General features: G+C 43.1%; 1 protein-coding gene across 1 annotated transcript in view; it reads right to left on the reverse strand.

Annotated features, from left to right (window-relative positions):
- Positions 1-1,972: 1,972 nt before the first annotated feature.
- Positions 1,973-18,375, reverse strand: part of LOC124143336 (neuronal acetylcholine receptor subunit alpha-10-like) — a 118,223-nt gene continuing 101,820 nt past the window's right edge. Inside the window, exons 4-7 of the mRNA XM_046512270.2 lie at positions 11,456-11,565; positions 9,298-9,478; positions 6,059-6,413; positions 1,973-3,772 (exon numbers count right to left, since the gene is read on the reverse strand). Coding sequence (XP_046368226.1) covers positions 3,189-3,772; positions 6,059-6,413; positions 9,298-9,478; positions 11,456-11,565 — 1,230 coding nt within the window. The 3' untranslated portion in view covers positions 1,973-3,188. The remainder of the gene's footprint in view (positions 3,773-6,058; positions 6,414-9,297; positions 9,479-11,455; positions 11,566-18,375) is intronic.

Genomic DNA, 18,375 nt, shown 5'->3' on the forward strand with positions numbered 1-18,375 from the left:
GAAGAGGCATTGTCATGAAGTCGTAGAACTCCAGCAGTCAGCATTCCTCGCCGCTTTTCTTTGATATATTCCCTCAGGCGATGAAGCAAATCAGCATAGTAGGCACCGGTAATCGTCTTTTGACTTACTAAGTAATCAACTTTCCTCACTGATCTTGAAGACTTGAATTTCTTTGGTGCCGGAGAGGTGGAATGGTGCCATTCCACTGATTGACGTTTTGGCTCGGGATCAGTTTTCATCACCCGTTACTAATCTCTTTTTGAATTTGGCGAAATCCTCCTCAATTAGCTATAAATTTGTTCAGTTCCTCTTTCCTTAACATCAGAATTTAGAAACTTTTATTCATCTGTAATTATAAATCTTTATGAATAATAGTTTCAATGGATCCTGTGACCTGTGTCTTCCTCAAGTTCAGCAATGGAAATATGTCAAGCTGACAGTATAAGTTTTTTCTATCTCCTTGATTGAATCTTCATTGGTGGAAGTTGAGGGACGTCCAGACCTAGGGTCATCATCAAGGCTTGTTCTTCCAGCCTAAAACATAGCTGCCCAACGTTTAACAGTGGAATAGTTAGGGCACCTACCCCTATACCCTTACGACATGCGGTCATTAATTTCTTGGGGAGCACTTTTATCTAAAGTCAAAAACTTGATCACTGCTCGGCACTCGTTCTTTTCAATTTATGTGTCCATTTGGACCCCTATCACGTTCAACTGGCTGTCACTAATACACAAACGACCCCAACAGACCAAATACACTTGCAATAAACTACTCAAACAATGTACTACATTGACTAGTTCACTTTGTTATGGCCCATAGTTGAAAATCAGTCAGGCTTAGAACTTTTTGACCAGCATTCGTATTACTGATTTTGGGAGATTAATAGATTTTCATCCTCGTGTGTTTTGATATCAAGTATGTATCAACACTCACTGATAAAAAATATTAAACTCATCGGCAAGCCTCGGAGTTGCCTTATTGTTAGTGTTACCAGTCAGCTCGTTATTACATACAGCCCAATCACGTCACCTTCAAAGTAGACCCGTGAAGATTCCGGGATAGAATAGGTCTTCAGCAACCCATGCTTGCCGTAAAAGGCGACTATGCTTGTCGTAACAGGCTCGCTGACTTGGTTGATGCATATCATCGATCCCAATTGCGTGGATCGATGCTCATGATATTAATCACTGGATTGTCTGGTCTAGACTCGATTATTTACAGACCGCCGTCATATAGCTGGAATATTGCTGAGTGCGGCGTTAAACAACAAACCAACCAACCAACCTTCAAAGTACATTATTTGCTTCTATCCTGTTAATCTCATTGACTTCGTCATTACATTGCTATCTTTATACATTAATCCTTCATTGTGTAAACATATCATCATGTACTTATAATATAGTTTAACTCTATACGCTAACTCAGTATTCACGTGATGAGTGAGTGAGTGAATGAGTGAGTGAGGTTTAACGCCGCTTTTGACAGTATGCCAGTTATATCGCGGCGTGTCAGCTTAATAATGTGGGAGGAAAGCTCAAAGTGATGCAGGTCTTAGACGTTTACCACTTCGGTGAAACCAACGAGCACGGGTATGGTGCTGACAAACCTAGAAACATAATCGGGGCGAACCGGGATTCGAAACCACAATCACAGGTTTCTGGTGTGCCCAAGGGACGCAACTCTGCACAGCGAATCGCGACGCAAGACGACTGGGCCACCCATGCCCCCTATTCACGTGATGAAGGGACAAGAAGTAGGTCTGAAACGTCCTTAGAAAGAATAAAAGAACGTGTTATCCACAAAAAAAAGTGTTATGTATTATTTGTATCGACTTTGTGTTGATATATTTCAGATAAAGAAATACGAGGGATATTTTTTGTTTCATGTCTCCGAAATTTCAGTCACTTCGCGAGGAAATAACAATTTAATTAATCGCTGTAATATCCGCACAGGGATGACAAATGCAATTCACACGTTTTCCATCGTTTACTAGATAAAACCATCATACACACATATGACACACGTGCCGGAAATGACGACACCACGTGACTCATCCTAATATGGAAGCTGATTACTCCCGTCACCTAAATAAAACAAAATCAATATATATGTAACATTATGTGGGCGGGGCATAGGTATTCGGACTCAACGCTTGAGGTTCGGGTTTGCGACCGTGTTTGTTTCAGACATACACAACATGGTGTGTTCTGTTTAGTAAATGTTTAGATACGGATCAATATACAAACCAAATGTGTTTTTGTTGTCCGGAAACCTGTGACCCTATGATAATGATTATTAGGGATGTTAGATGTTAAACAACTGAACCTCGATAGTCAGAAAAAACCCGCCTCCTTGACCTTGTAATTTGAGGGACATCCATACGTAATTACACAGTGCACAGATATTACTAAGCTCTCATGATTTGAAGGGGGGCCGACCATTTGATGGATGAAGTCCAATTGGATTAACGACGCGTTCAAAATTCTTTCACTATAAGAGTGCGTGCGTGTGTGCGTGTCTACTTGTTTTAGTCAGGACTAATGTCGGTTTTATAGTTCTAGCCCACTGAAATAAAATGCTGCAGTTTAACATGGAAGGTGACAACAAGGCTCATGTAACGATATTCATTGGAGTAGCGTGTGTGCGTGCGTGTGTATGTGTGTGCGTGTGTGTGCGTGTGCATAATATTTTTGTTTTTCTAGACATCCAGCGTCTGCATTTAACAGTAACAATGGAGAACCTATTTTTTTCCAAATTTATCAAATGGTCGGTCCCTCATCCCAATTTTTATTTATCAGTATGATACCGTCCATATAAACGGGGTTACAGTATATAGTGATTGTTCCACATTTAAATGAAAGTTCAAAGAGAACAACACATACCAAGTCTCACAGATTTAGCACTACCTCACGACGCCTCACTCAGGACTAGACTATACACACTCTCTCAAATACAACCATGAACGGAATGTGAAGTTATATATCACAATATGTCGAGGTGATATTTTACATATATATATATATCTCCCTGCCGGAGATTCACGGAAAATCCCGAAGTTGCTCCGAATGAGGGATTCGATTAGCAATGTCCCACGTGTTGATTCAGCTAGATCTCATGACTCAACATCCAGTGGCAACACTTGGATGTCGCAACAAAACACGAACTAGCAACAAGAACAAACACTGTCTTAGATGGAGTCGAATTTCTTGGTGTCAGGTCTCATCTCCAGTATAAAGACAGTAGAGATGACTGTCGCGAAGAGGAACACTACAAACAACAGCCTATCCAGCACAAAGGCAACGTCCCGCCACTCTCGGAAAATCTCGTCCTCCTTCAACTCCTCAATATGCTTTTTATGGATAAGATTCATGAGTTGTCTCACGACAGAACTATAATTATTTGACGACACACATTCCATAACGGTTGGCACAGGACGTTCGCTAGAGTGACCTCCCCTTGCTTCCATAGGTGGCGTTTCTACCTGCTCTATAGAATCTGGTTTCGGTGCGTCGAGTTTGACGAACTCCTGGTCCTCCATGGCGACGCGACACTTCTTGGAGGTTTTCTTGTCCTTGTTGGCTTGACGACGCCTCCTGGTTTGTTGACCTGGCTTCTTGATGCAGAGCACGGGGGAGAGGACGGTGAAGCTGACGATTTTCAGCCAGTGGGGCACGTGCTTGGGCTGTCCTCGCTGGTGGTGGATGCCGAGGACAAGGACAGAGGACAGGACCGACAGACAACTTGTTGCCAGGACAACCATCAGATAGATACCTGGAATGATAAATAAGAACGTCTTTTTTTACTTACAAATATTATATTTTGTGCCACGAAGATATTTCCATACAGGACCATGGGCAAAAGACAGTATGCACTTGAAAACTGGATTTGACCCCAAAAATACAAACGTTATCAAAGCGTTCCTAAGGTAAAACAGTCCTAGAGACGTATGGTCCTCAACACAACTTGATAGCCGTACTAAATACATCACCATCGATAAACCATTTGTTTCATTTTAAGCCTCCATCAACCAGAAATGTGTACTTTGTTTTGCCCGACAGTGTACTATTGGTGAATATACGATACAACCTAATAATATTATGAATATTTTATTAAGTTTAACTTTACAGGGTTAATTGTTCATATCTTACACTCCCCATACCAGTACATCTGAGAATATTTATGACTCGTTTCAGATGTAGCAAGTTTAAACTTGCAATTGACTTGGGGAGATACACAAATGTCCCATACACTGAACGATTATGTAAATACTGTTTAGAAAATGGTATATCTTTTATTGAAGATGAATTTCATGTTTTACTTGTATGTGAGCGTTATTCAGCCCTGAGAAATATGTATCTTAAACAGTATATCAATTTTTAAACTGTAAAATCTTTTACTGAAATTATTTCATCAGAAAATTTTGATGTTGTATATTACACATGTTTATATCTATATAAAGTCCAACGGCTAAGAGAAACTTAAATCGACTACTTCCTTGGCATGCGTAGTTCATGCCATCAACCATTGTCTGTATTATGGGCCTATGGCCTTCTTACTGAATAAACTGTCTGTCTGTCTGTCTGTCTGTTCATAACGAACGTTCGAGTTGTATACAAATGTGTTTTTCATTAAATAAGTTAAAAGCGGAAAAGAAATTTTGTTTTGCAAAAATATTATAAGGAAAAGTTTCTCGGGTATCGGCGCGTCACTTTAAATCAATCTTGCTCGGCAGTCATTATTATTGCGAATACAGGGTTATGTTTTATACGTCCCGTGTCCTATGAAGCAGACTCCGTCATCTATGTAATGAACAGAAAGTACACTGACATTGTATTAAAGAACCAAGTACATTCGTCAGAGGGAGTGAGTGAGTGAGTTTGGTTTTACGCCGCTTTAAGCAATATTCCAGCAATATCACGACGAGGGACACCAGAAATGGGCTTGACACATTGTACCCATGTCGAGAATCGAACCCGGGTCTTCGGCGTGACGAGCGAACGCTTTAACCACCCAAACGCCCCTTCATTCGTCAGAGGGATCAATATGAGTAGGTAAACAAATAACAGTGAGTGAGTATGGTTTACGCCGCCTTTTGTAGCATTTTTCAGCAATATGACGGCGGGGGACACCATAAATTGGCTCCACACATTGAACCCATGTCGGGAATGGATTCCGGGCCTTTGGCCTGACGAGTAAACGCTTTAACCACTAGGCTACCCGACCGCCCTAACAAATAAGAGAAGGAAGTTATTGTGACAACATGATGGACAGGAAACAGAAAACCAATATATCAGTTAAACCGGATTAAATATCAGGTGGGATGGAGAAAAGAAACTATTGCCTCATAAATTCATAATAGGCCGAAGTAATGAAATAGCCAAGATCTCTGTTGAAAGCTCCACCTCTCTCAATACCCAAGGGCAGAAACTCCACCAAGCCCCCAACACACGAGGGTGTACTTTACAAAAATGACTGTGACTGTGGACAATCCTATGGAGGCGAAAGACCCCGCCCCATCAACACCAGAATGAAAGAGAACAAACAGTAAATCAGCCATCTCGAACGAATGATAATTGTTGTTACTGTTAATCCTGCATCCGCCATATTAAATTCTGTACCATGTACATTATTCAGTTTTGCTTAACAAAGGTATAAGGATCTATGCCGATTTTAATTCTGGAAACTCATTCGTCTATAAACTCTCCATTCTGTGGTCAGTCAGTGTCAAAGGTATTTACAAAATGCAACAAGCTGTTTCCATGTTTAAATATTTTGATTAACGCCACAAATTAGTTGAATTAAATTAAAATGAGTTGAATTATGTGTCATGATGCTTGTAGATACATCTTTATGTATTTGAAAAAAAAATGAGTTTGTAGCAAAGGAAACCATTCTTGTTCAGGGGCGACTTATTATTTTGAGTTTTCGAAACATTTCTTTGATATTTTCTTTCTTAGTATGTACCCAAGAAAACAGCATGTTGAATTTTGTAAAAAAAAAAATGACACGAGACTGGCCACAGCAAATGAAATTCCAGACGTGTTCGATCTGACTTACTAATGACTGATATCGACTCCGAGGTCTGTGGCATCTTGTCGGCCACCATGAGCATGAAGACGGTGATGGTGAGGAGGACCGAGAGCCCAAGGGTGATCTTCTCCCCGCTCTCCGGGGGCAGCAGGAAGCCCGCCAGGCACAGGAACGACAGGATGATGCAAGGGATGATGATGTTCATGAAGTAGTACTTGATGCGCCTGCGCAGATGGATGTAAAACGTCACATCCGGGAAGGGTTCATCGCAACAATTGTACACCACGACGTTGCGCTGGACCTTGACTCCTATCAACTCCCATTCGCCGTTGTCGACGAAGTTGGAGAGATCCATTGTGTGGGATCGGTTCCATACGTCAACCTGAAACAGAGCGTTTTAATATTGTTTCAGTGAGTGAGTGAGTTGGGTTTAACGCCGCTTTTAACAGTATTCCAGTCATATCGCGGCGTGTCAGCTTAATGTGGGAGGAAAGCCCAAAGTGATGCAGGTCTCAGACGTTTACCACTTCGGTGAAACCCACGAGCACGGGTATGGTGCTGACAAACCTAGAAACATAATCGGGGCGAACCGGGATTCGAACCCACAATGATAGGTTTCTGGCGTGCCAAGGGACGCAACTCTTCACAGCGAATCGCGGCTCCTTAGACGACTGGGCAACCCATGCCCCCGTTTTATTGTTTCACGTTACAGTTAGGGACAGTCTATTTGATATTGAAAAAAACATATATTGTCCCGGAAAATGAAATATATAATAATGCTTAAGGCTTGGAAATAAATATGTTCCACAGTTTTTAAAAAGAAAGATACCTGGTTTTGCAGCTGTAGCTGAACAAATATCTCTATTTGGCTAAGACTATACAAATTCCAGACCTCCTCCAGAATCTCATTAAACATATCCTAGCTCTTTGAGGCTAGATGTGTGAAATGGAGTTTAACGCCGCGTTCAAGATTATTGCACTTATATAGTGACGTGTGTGTGTGTGTGTGTGTGTGTGTGCGTGTGCGTGTGTGAGCGTGCGTGCGTGCGTGCGTGCGTGTGTGCGTGTGTGGGTGTGCTTGTACTAGTCCGGACTCATGCCGATTTTATAGTGATTACCCCACTCAGACACAGCTCTCCGGGCAGACGCTCTACCAGCAGACCACGGAGACGGTCCTTTAGCGTGAAGAGAGGACTACTACTGGTTGGAGTGGAGGGGGTGGGGTGGAGGAGACACAGGCACAGGCACGTGTAGAGTCTATCAGGAAGAGTGTAGAGTTGCGCCCCCTGGTCCACTGTTCGCGCCGTACTTAAATAGTGCTAAAAGCCGCATTTAGCCTCACTCACTAAGTCACTCACTCACTCTCACTGCCCATCCATTGTCTGAGCACTCCAACCCATACCGTAGCAGTAATACAACTTTACATGTTTTATGTATGGGAGGATGGTTTATGTATGGGAGGTTGAAAGGGTCATATTTCGAGATAATCGCGCTTCTGACGTTGTCTTAACTATAATGAGGAGATTAGTCCACAGACTTAGTAGCCACACAAGTATCGATGAAGTTAAGGAAGGCCACAAGGGTCATCTCCACAGATAATGACTAGTTACGGAACGCCGACAGGGGCATGTTGCCAAGATAAGGGGATAATTGGAAGTATTATAACGCTGGTAAGATTCAACACGCTGTTTGGGCGTGCGCGGACATACGGTTCCCGAGATGCAGCGTTTCATGTGCCCCGGATGCGCAGGGAGGGACCCGATGTTCAAAGCTCTCACAATGTCAGCTGTTTGATCTGTCATGGTGATAAGGCCTACAAATGACATTCAACATCCATCTCTGCTTAAAAACCAAATTAGATTTTTTTTAGGCAAATCATCCGAATGCATCTCTTTTTAGATTTGCAGTGGTTAAACACACGAACATACTGAATAATTTCTTGTTTATTTTTTGCCATTAGAAGATTTTGTTTGTACTTTCGAGATCAAAATATCAAATTATTAAAAAGACAGAATCCGTTTGACATTACAGATCGCTCTTCCTATCATCCGATTGGAATCTGATGACTTCAGTTCACTGATCTAATCCATTAAGTTTGTTCTAATCCAGGCTTCGGATAGGGCAGGTTTTCAGTCTCCGTTTCAGTAATGGTTCCTTTTAGTAAGATTTAACTATTCCCCGAACCGTAGAAATCTCCTGAACTTGAAGTGTTTGATCCCGATTCAAAGACATGGCAAACGAAAACACGTTAAATGACATATTTGAAGGCTGTTATACCAGAAACTGCCATCAAGGACTGTTTTCGAGTTGTTTTCTCATTAAGCCGATACTTCAAGAGTTGTCTGAACCGACTTAATTCCTTACACCTTATACCGTCACACTGTCAGTCACTCACGCCATCAACACACAATGTGGGAAACTTGCTTTGGTATATTTCCCTTGGTGATGACATGACCAGTATATTTTCCTTAGTGATGATGTGACCGGTATTTTCCCTTAGTGATGATGTGACTGGTATATTTCCCTTAGTGATGATGTGACCGGTATTTTTCCCTTAGTCATGATATGACCAGTATATTTCCCTCAGTGATGATATAACCAGTATATTTCCCCCAGTGATTATGTAACCGATATTTCCCTTGGTGATGATGTGACTGGTATATTTCCCTTGGTGATGGTCTGACTGTTATATTTCCCTTAGTGATGATATACCCGGTATATTTCCCCCAGTGATGATATAACCGGTATATCTCCCTTAGTGATGATATAACCGGTATATTTCCCCCAGTGATGATATAACGGATATATCTCCCTTGGTGATGATGTGACCGGTCTATTTCCCTTAGTAAAGATCTGACTGTTATATTTCCCTTAGTGATGATATAACCGGTATATTTCCCCCAGTGATGATATAACGGATATATCTCCCTTGGTGATGATGTGACCGGTCTATTTCCCTTAGTAAAGATCTGACTGTTATCTTTCCCTTAGTGATGATATAACCGGTATATTTCCCCCAGTGATGATATAACGGATATATCTCCCTTGGTGATGATGTGACCGGTCTATTTCCCTTAGTAATGATCTGACTGTTATATTTCCCTTAGTGATGATATAACCGATATAGCTGTTTGATCTTTTTTTAGGTAAATCATCCGAATGCATCTCTTATTAGATTTGCAGTGGTTAAAGTCACTCACTCACTCACCCACCCACTCACTCACTCACTCACTCACGCCATCACGTCAGGATACGTGAGGTCTTACCTGGAACCCGTTATACGCCCACGATCCAAGCTTCAGTTTACACAGCTGGTCGTCGAAGGGGAAGAATGTGATGTCGATCTTGCACGAGCTGCGGAACCTTACGACAGGGCCCCAGAACACCCGGCTGTCGTTATACACCATAGCGAGGCTCGGCATGTACCCGGATGTGTAGTCGTCCACGCTGAAACACGAGTTCGTTAGCATAAGAAACCTCCTAAAATACTTCGGTTAACGATCGCAAAATCATAACAAGCTTTACTCCCAGGAACGAATAAATCATTTTTTTCTTCCGTCGCCGATGACGTATTATGTTTTGTCATTTTGAATACACTCCCTGGACGTCACCGACTCGTCTTCATCCCGTCAACACACAGGTATTTTACGAACGTTTCGTTCGGTTAAATGTGTTACTATCACCTCAACATTCGAGTTGAGAACTTGAGTATCATATTGATCCCAATCGAAATACCAAGAGTGTATGTTGCGAAATCTGTAGCGTAAAACTAAAGGAAATTGGCTGTTCATCTAGTTTGTACACAGACGTCGAAAGAAAGTCTACAAATCATTCGTTGTGTCGGTACAGACACCACAGACACCACGTGGATTACATGTATTCACATTCTAAATGTGGCCCCGCCTCTTTGCATGGATCAAACGGTAAACGTTCTCCCTGTCATACAGGTGGGTACACCCAACAGGGCTTAAGCATGGGTCACACCATGCATGGTTTATACACGTGAATCACACCCTGCGTGTGACCCCGCTCCTTACATGTAAGTCACACCATATATGGCTGAAACGTGTGTCACAACTTACATCGCTTGTACATCTGATGACATCCAACATGCCTTATATATGTGAGTCACACCATAGATGCCTTATACATGTGAGTCAGACCCAACATAACGTATACATGTGAGTCACATTCCAGAAGAAGTAATTCGCCACTTCTCCAGGGCGATGCCGTTTGTACGTATCAACTGTCCTCAAGGGGGAGGTAACTCGTCACTTCTCCAGGGCGATGCCGTTTGTAAGTATCAACTGTCCTCAAGGGGGAGGTTACTAGTCACTTCTCTAGGGCGATGCCGTTTGTACGTATCAACTGTCCTCAAGGGGGAGGTAACTCGTCACTTCTCCAGGGCGATGCCGTTTGTACGTATCAACTGTCCTCAAGGGGGAGGTAACTCGTCACTTCTCCAGGGCGATGCCGTTTGTACGTATCAACTGTCCTCAAGGGGGAGGTAACTCGTCACTTCTCCAGGACGATGCCGTTTGTACGTATCAACTGTCCTCAAGGGGGAGGTAATTCGTCACTTCTCTAGGGCGATGCCGTTTGTACGTATCAACTGTCCTCAAGGGGGAGGTAACTCGTCACTTCTCCAGGGCGATGCCGTTTGTACGTATCAACTGTCCTCAAGGGGGAGGTAACTCGTCACTTCTCTAGGGCGATGCCGTTTGTACGTATCAACTGTCCTCAAGGGGGAGGTAACTCGTCACTTCTCCAGGGCGATGCCGTTTGTACGTATCAACTGTCCTCAAGGGGGAGGTAACTCGTCACTTCTCCAGGGCGATGCCGTTTGTACGTATCAACTGTCCTCAAGGGGGAGGTAACTCGTCACTTCTCCAGGACGATGCCGTTTGTACGTGTCAACCGTCCTCCAAGGGGAGGTAACTCACCTGTTTTCCTCCAAGGGGAGGTAACCTACCACTTCTCCAGTCCGATGTCGAAACTATATATCGGTATGTGGTCTCTGGTGCGTGTTAACCGTCCTCCAAGGGGAGTTAACTCACCTGTTTTCCTCCAAAGGGAGGTAGCCTACCACTTTTCCAGTCCCATGTCGAAACCACATATCGGTATGTGGTCTCTGGAACGTGTTAAGACCCGTGAAGATTCCGGGGTAGAATAGGTCTTCAGCAACCCATGCTTGCCGTAAAAGGGGACTAACGGGATCGGGGGGTCAGGCTCGCTGACTTGGTTGATGCATGTTCTCGATCACAATTGCGTGGATCGATGCTCATGACATTAATCACTGGATTGTCTGGTCCAGACTCGATTATTTACAGACCGCCGTCATATAGCTGGAATATTGCTGAGTGCGGCGTTAAACAACAAACAAACAAACAAATGGGACGTGTTAAGCAAGGGGAGGTAACTCACCTGTTGTACAGCACGATGTCTGGCAGCCATATCTTCTCGCACGGGATCCTGATGGAGGTGATGTCTCCGAACAGACTGGAATTCCAGTTCAGTCTCTCGTCGTACCATTCCTGGAACACAACGCACCATGACAACTTTCGATTTCCGGCAGGGGTAAATGAATCCTAACCAAGTCACATCCTTTGACGACGTATCTGTAACCATTAAATGCACAAGTCCTCTTCCTGTTTATTCCCGTGAATACTCCCTTTCCCCTTTAGCATTACTACTACCGTTCCCTGCGGAAAGTGAGTGAGTGAGTGAGTGAGCTGTGCTTAACGCCGCTTTTAACATTATTCCAGTTATATCGCGGCGTGTCAGCTTAAAGTGGGAGGAAAGCCCGAAGTGATGCAGGTCTCAGACGTTTACCACTTCGGTGAAACCCACGGGCACGGGTATGGTGCTGACAAGCCTAGAAACATAATTTGGGCGAACCGGGATTCGAACCCACAATCATAGGTTTCTGGTGTGCCCAAGGGACGCAACTCTGCACAGCGAATCGCGGCGCCTTAGTCGACTGGGCCACCCGTGCCCCCCACCTGCGGAAAGCGTTCAGAGAAACAACTTTCCCTGTTCATGGGAACAGAATGGATTGCGTGTCATCGTACTTGCATCGATGCTCATGATGTCAGTCACTAGATTATTTACTGTCAGCCGTCAAATAGCTGAAATATTGCTAAGTGTAGCGTTAAACAACAAAAACAGTATGGCAGCTCGTAAGTCCATTTATACTGCGCCAGATTCCATTCACCGAGTTAATGCTCATGGCGCTACATAGTTTTAGCAAATATTGCTAATGAAAGGGGAGTAGAGTTGATGGTGTTGTCTGAAAAGGTGTGTTTTCAGAGGAGCCTTAAAGGATTAAAAAAAGCGATGGCGACAGCTTAAGATCAGATGGTAGTTTGTTCCACAGCGAGGAAGCGCAGATCTGGAAAGATCTCTGACCAAAGGTTTTGAGACGGGTTTCCGGGACTTGTAACATGTTGTTATTCTTCTCCGAGAACGGAAAGATCTGGAAGGCCTGTATATAGGCAGTAGTTCGGATGCACACATATTCGCGAACACCGGGCGTCATCACTATTTGATGGTGATTCATGAAATTATGCTTGTGATACAGACTGATTGTGCTTATGGAAAGGGTTCTGTTGCTGTTTATTTTCACTGTTAGAATGTAGGACCCTCGCAATAGATTATTGCCTAGGCGTAATAATACCTATACCCTAACGTCATGTAGCCCTGTCTGTACTTCATAGAAAACGAACAACATTCATCGCAAACAGTAATATGCAGTTATATTGATAGTGAGGGATTACACCTTGGCAGTTGTGGCCATTTCGGTCTTTCATACATACAAATTGCATCGCTTATCAAATCGCTTGCACAAATGATGTTTCAACATCAATAAAGTATATCATAATAGTATCTCTCAAATTAGGGAAACATACCGGTCATATCATCAATAAAATACCTAATACATATCCCCAAACATCATATGGCCCTGTCAGTCTTCCATACAAATCAAACCAAATTCATCGTAAAAGGTAATATACATGTATATTGATGGGGCGTTGGGGATAACGCTTCGGCAGTCGTGGCACCTTTTCCCCCTCATGACATCGCTAGAACGAACTGATTGGTTTTAACATTTCGCGACTTGCACTAAAACAATTGATAATGTCATTTCATTCCTGTAACAAACATCTCTCAAAAACAAATCATACGAGACAAAGATGCCATTACATACTGGGAGAACGATGTATATTTCCCCACGGAGGCATCGTCTCACTTCATATAACGGTTTATTGCCGGCACTCGAGGGAGCCAACCGCAGTAGAGGTGCCGAGTGGGAGATGTTAAAATTATGGGTAGCTGTTGCTGGCATTAATACTTGTGCAATAGACCGCCTCCGTGGTCTAATGGTAGAGCGTCCGACCGGAGAGCGGAAGGTCCGGGGTTCGATCCCCGGCCGCGTCACACAAAAAGACGTTAAAAGATGGTACTTGTTGTTACCCTGTCTGTCGCTCTGCATTAAGGGGCTAAAACAAGGACTGGTCGGCTCGGAGTCAGTATACTGTGTCTGAGTGGGGTATTCATGTTTAACTGGCGGCATGGTATCTCAGTGAGCTAGCACAATAAATCGGCATCAGTCCGGACTAGTACAAGCAGCCACACAAACACACACACGTACATGCTCGTCGCTATATAAGTGCAATAATCTTGGAAGCGACGTTAAACCCCATTTCACCTCACCTCACTTGTGCAATAGTGTGAGTGAGTTTGATTTTACGCCGCTTTTAGCAATATTCCAGCAATATCAGGACGGGGGACACCAGAAATGGGCTTCACACATTGTACCGATGTCGGAATCGAACCCGGATCTTCGGCGTGATGACCCAACGCTTTAACCACTAGGCTACCCGACCACCCCTTGTGCAATAGAACTGCACTACGTAAGACACTCGTGCAATAGTTCTCCCTCTTTTGCACTGATACGGTCCATACAATAATGATTGCAGTGTATCGATATGTAAAGTTGAGAATGATAACTGGCATGCATACGGATTCACTGGTCAGAGAACAAATATACCGCATTTGGACAGATACTAGTACCTGGATAAATGCGGTATATTAATTTTTAATATAGTCTAAAATAGTTCAACCAATCGCTACAGACTCAGTGTGAACCAACTCCATCTTTGATTAAAAAGTGCCATATCAGCAGAATGCTTTATCATCGCTTGGGCAAGTGAAGAGTATTATATATATTAAGCAATAATTAACTGTGCTATGTCATCAGTTTGCGATGGCGACAGCTTGAGATCAGATGGTAGTTTGATCAACAGCGAGGAAGCGCAGAACTGGAAAGTTCTCTGACCAAAGGTTTTGAGACGGGTTTCCGGGACTTGTAACAGGTGGTTATTCTTCTCCGAGAACGGAAAGATCTGGAAGGCCTGTATATAGGCAGTAGTTCGGATGCACACATATTCGCGAACACCGGGCGTCATCACTATTTGATGGTGATTCATGAACTTATGCTTGTGATACAGGCTGATTGTGCTTATGAAAAGGGTTCTGTTGCTGTTTATTTTCACTGTTAGAAGGTAGGACCGTCGAAATTGATTATTGTCCCCGGTATAAATTAGTGAGTTGGGTTTAACGCCGCTTTTAACAGTACTCCAGTTATATCACGGCGTGTCAGCTTGTTGTGGGAGGAAAGCCCGAAGTGGTGCAGGTCTTAGACGTTTACCATTTTGGTGAAACCCACGAACACGGGTATGGTGCTGACAAGCTTAGAAACATAATCAGGGCGAACTGGGATTCGAACCCACAATCACAGGTTTCTGGCGTGCCCAAGGGACGCAACTCTGCACAGCGAATTGCGGCGCCTTAGACGACTGGGGCACCCATGACCCTCGTATGAGCTATAACAAACAAACTCATGGTTCCATGATCAACACACCTAGGCTTAATAATACCTACACCCTAACGTCATGTAGCCCTGTCTGTACCTCATAGAAAACAAACAACTTTCATCGCAAACAGTAATATTCATTTATATTGTCAGTAAGGGATTACGCCTTGGCAGTTGTGGCCCTTTCGGTCTTTCATATATACATACAAACTGCGTTGCTTATCAAATCGCTTGCACAAACTGATGTTTAAACATCAATAAAGTACATCATAATAGTATCTCTCAAATTAGGGAAACATACCGGTCATATCATCAATAAAATACCTAATACATATCCCCAAACATCATATGGCCCTGTCAGTCTTCCATACAAATCAAACCAAATTCATCGTAAAAGGTAATATACATGTATATTGATGGGGCGTTGGGGATAACGCTTTGGCAGTCGTGGCACCTCACCCCTCATGAAATCGCTAGAACTAACTGATTGGTTTTAACATTTCGGGACATACCGACTTGCACTAAAACAATTGATTATGTCATTTCATTCCTGAAACAAAAGTCTCTCAAAAACAAATCATACGAGACAAAGATGCCATTACATACTGGGAGAACGATGTATATTTCCCCACGGAGGCATCGTCTCACTTCATATAACGGTTTATTGCCGGTGTCCCGGTATAAAAACTCACCCGTACAAATTCTCCCCCCGGAGATTTTATACCGGTACAGATTCTCCCCCGGAGAATCTGTTCTGAAATAAAATCTCCCCCGGGCGGATATATTTCGAAAAATTAAAAAAACATTAAAAAAACCACACACACACAAGTAACTAAATGTATATTTAGATAAATATATAACCCAGAAAAAATAAAGGAGAGAAAAAAATTAATTAAAAAATACTTAAACACATAAACATTAAAACTTTTGAACTGCATGGCAAGTATTTATAAAACGACCGGGGGAGGAAATATTCTGGGGGGAGATTTTATTTCGTAGGATGGGGGAGAGTTTATTTCGAGAGGGGCGGAACTGTACCGGTATAAATTCGCCGGGGGGGGGGGGGGGGGGGGGGGAGATTTTATTCTGGGGGCGATTATATTTCGTGACACCGGCACTCGAGGAAGCCAACCGCAGCAGAGGTGCCGAGTGGGAGATGTTAAAATTATGGGTAGCTGTTGCTGGCATTAATACTTGTGCAATAGACCAAAAGACGTTAAAAGATGGTACTTGTTGTTACCCTGTCTGGCGCTCGGCACTAAGTGGCTAAAACAAGGACTGGTCGGCTCGGAGTCAGTATACTGTGTCTGAGTGGGGTATTCATGTTAAACTGCGGCATGGTATCTCAGTGAGCTAGCACAATAAATCGGCATCAGTCCGGACTAGTACAAGCAGCCACACACATACATACACGTGCATGCATGTCGCTATATAAGAGCAATAATCTTGGATGCGACGTTAAACCCCATTTCACCTCACCTCACTTGTGCAATAAAGTGAGTGAGTTTGATTTTACGCCGCTTTTAGCAATATTCCAGCAATATCAGGGCGGGGAACACCAGAAATGGGCTTCACACATTGTACCGATGTCGGAATCGACCCCGGAGCTTCGGCGTGATGACCCAACGCTTTAACCACTAGGCTACCCGACCGCCCCCTTGTGCAATAGAACTGCACTACGTAAGACACTCGTGCAATAGTTCTCCCTCTTTTGTACTAATATGGTCCATACAATAATGATTGCAGTGTATCGATATGTAAAGTTGAGAATGATAACTGGCATGCATACGGATTCACTGGTCAGAGAACAAATAAACCGCATTTGGACAGATAATAGTACCTGGATAAATGCGGTATATTAATTTTTAGTGTGAACCATCTCCATCTTCGATTAAAAAGTGCCATATCAGCAGAATGCTTTATCATCGCTTGGGCAAGTGAAGAGTATTATATATATTAAGCAATAATTAACTGTGCTATATCATCAGTAAATATCAGTCATTTCATCACTAAGAGAAATATAAAGGTCATTTGATCATTAAGGGAAAAATAACGGTCATATCATCATCATGGTGAATATACCGGTCACGTCATCACTACAGGAAATATACCGGTCATATCATCACCAATGGAAATATACCGGTCCTATCATCACCAAGGAAAATGTACCTGTCATATTATTACGAAGGTACTTATACCGCTCATAGCATCACTAAGGGAAAAATTCCAGTCACATCATCACTGAGGGAAATATACCAGTCATATCATCACTAAGGGAAACATACCAGTTATATTATCACTAAGGGAAATATACCGGTCACATCATCACCAAGGGAGATATACCGGTTATATCATCACTGGGGGAAATATACCGGTTATATCATCACTGGGGGAAATATACCGGTTATATCACCACGGGGGAAATATACCGGGTATATCATCAAGGGGGAAATATACCAGGTATATCATCACTGGGTAGAATATACCGGTTATATCATCACTAAGGGAAATATACCGGTTATATCATAACTAAGGGAGATATACTGGTTCCATCATCACGGGGGAAATATACCGGCTATATCATCACTGGGGGGGGGGGGGGGGGGGGGGGGGGGATATACTGGTTATATCATGACTGGGGGAAATATACCGGTTATATCATCACGGGGTAAATACACCGGGAATATCATCACTTAGGGGAATATACTGGTTATATCATCACTGGGGGAAATATACCGGTTATATCATCACGGGGGAAATATATCAGGTATATCATCACTGGGAGGAATATACCAGTTATATCATCACCGGGGGAAATATACCGGTTATATCATCACTAAGGGAGATATACCGGTTCCATCATCACGGGGGAAATATACCGGCTATATCATCACTGGGGGGAATATACCGGTTATATCATGACTGGGGGAAATATACCGGTTATATCATCATGGGGGAAATATACTAGGTATATCATCACTGGGAGGAATATACCAGTTATATCATTACTAAGGGAGATATACCGGTTCCATCATCACGGGGGAAATATACTGGCTATATCATCACTGGGGGGGGGGGGGGGGGGGGGGGGGTGTATACTGGTTATATCATGACTGGGGGAAATATACCGGTTATATCATCACTAAGGGAAATATAACAGTCATATCATTACTAAGGGAAATTGACCGGTCACATCATCACCAAGGGAGATATATCCGTTATATCATCACTTGGGGGAAATATACCGGTTATATCATCACTAAGGGAAATATAACAGTCATATCATTACTAAGGGAAATAGACCGGTCACATCATCACCAAGGGAGATATACCGGTTATATCATCACTGGGGGAAATATACCGGTTTTATCATCACTGGGGGAAATATACAGGTTCCATCATCACGGGGGAAATATACTGGCTATATCATCACTGGGGGGGGGGGGGGGGGGGGGGGGGTGTATACTGG

Source organism: Haliotis rufescens, unplaced genomic scaffold, assembly GCF_023055435.1.
Source record: "Haliotis rufescens isolate VD_foot unplaced genomic scaffold, xgHalRufe1.0.p SCAF_14, whole genome shotgun sequence".
Taxonomy (NCBI): domain Eukaryota; kingdom Metazoa; phylum Mollusca; class Gastropoda; order Lepetellida; family Haliotidae; genus Haliotis; species Haliotis rufescens.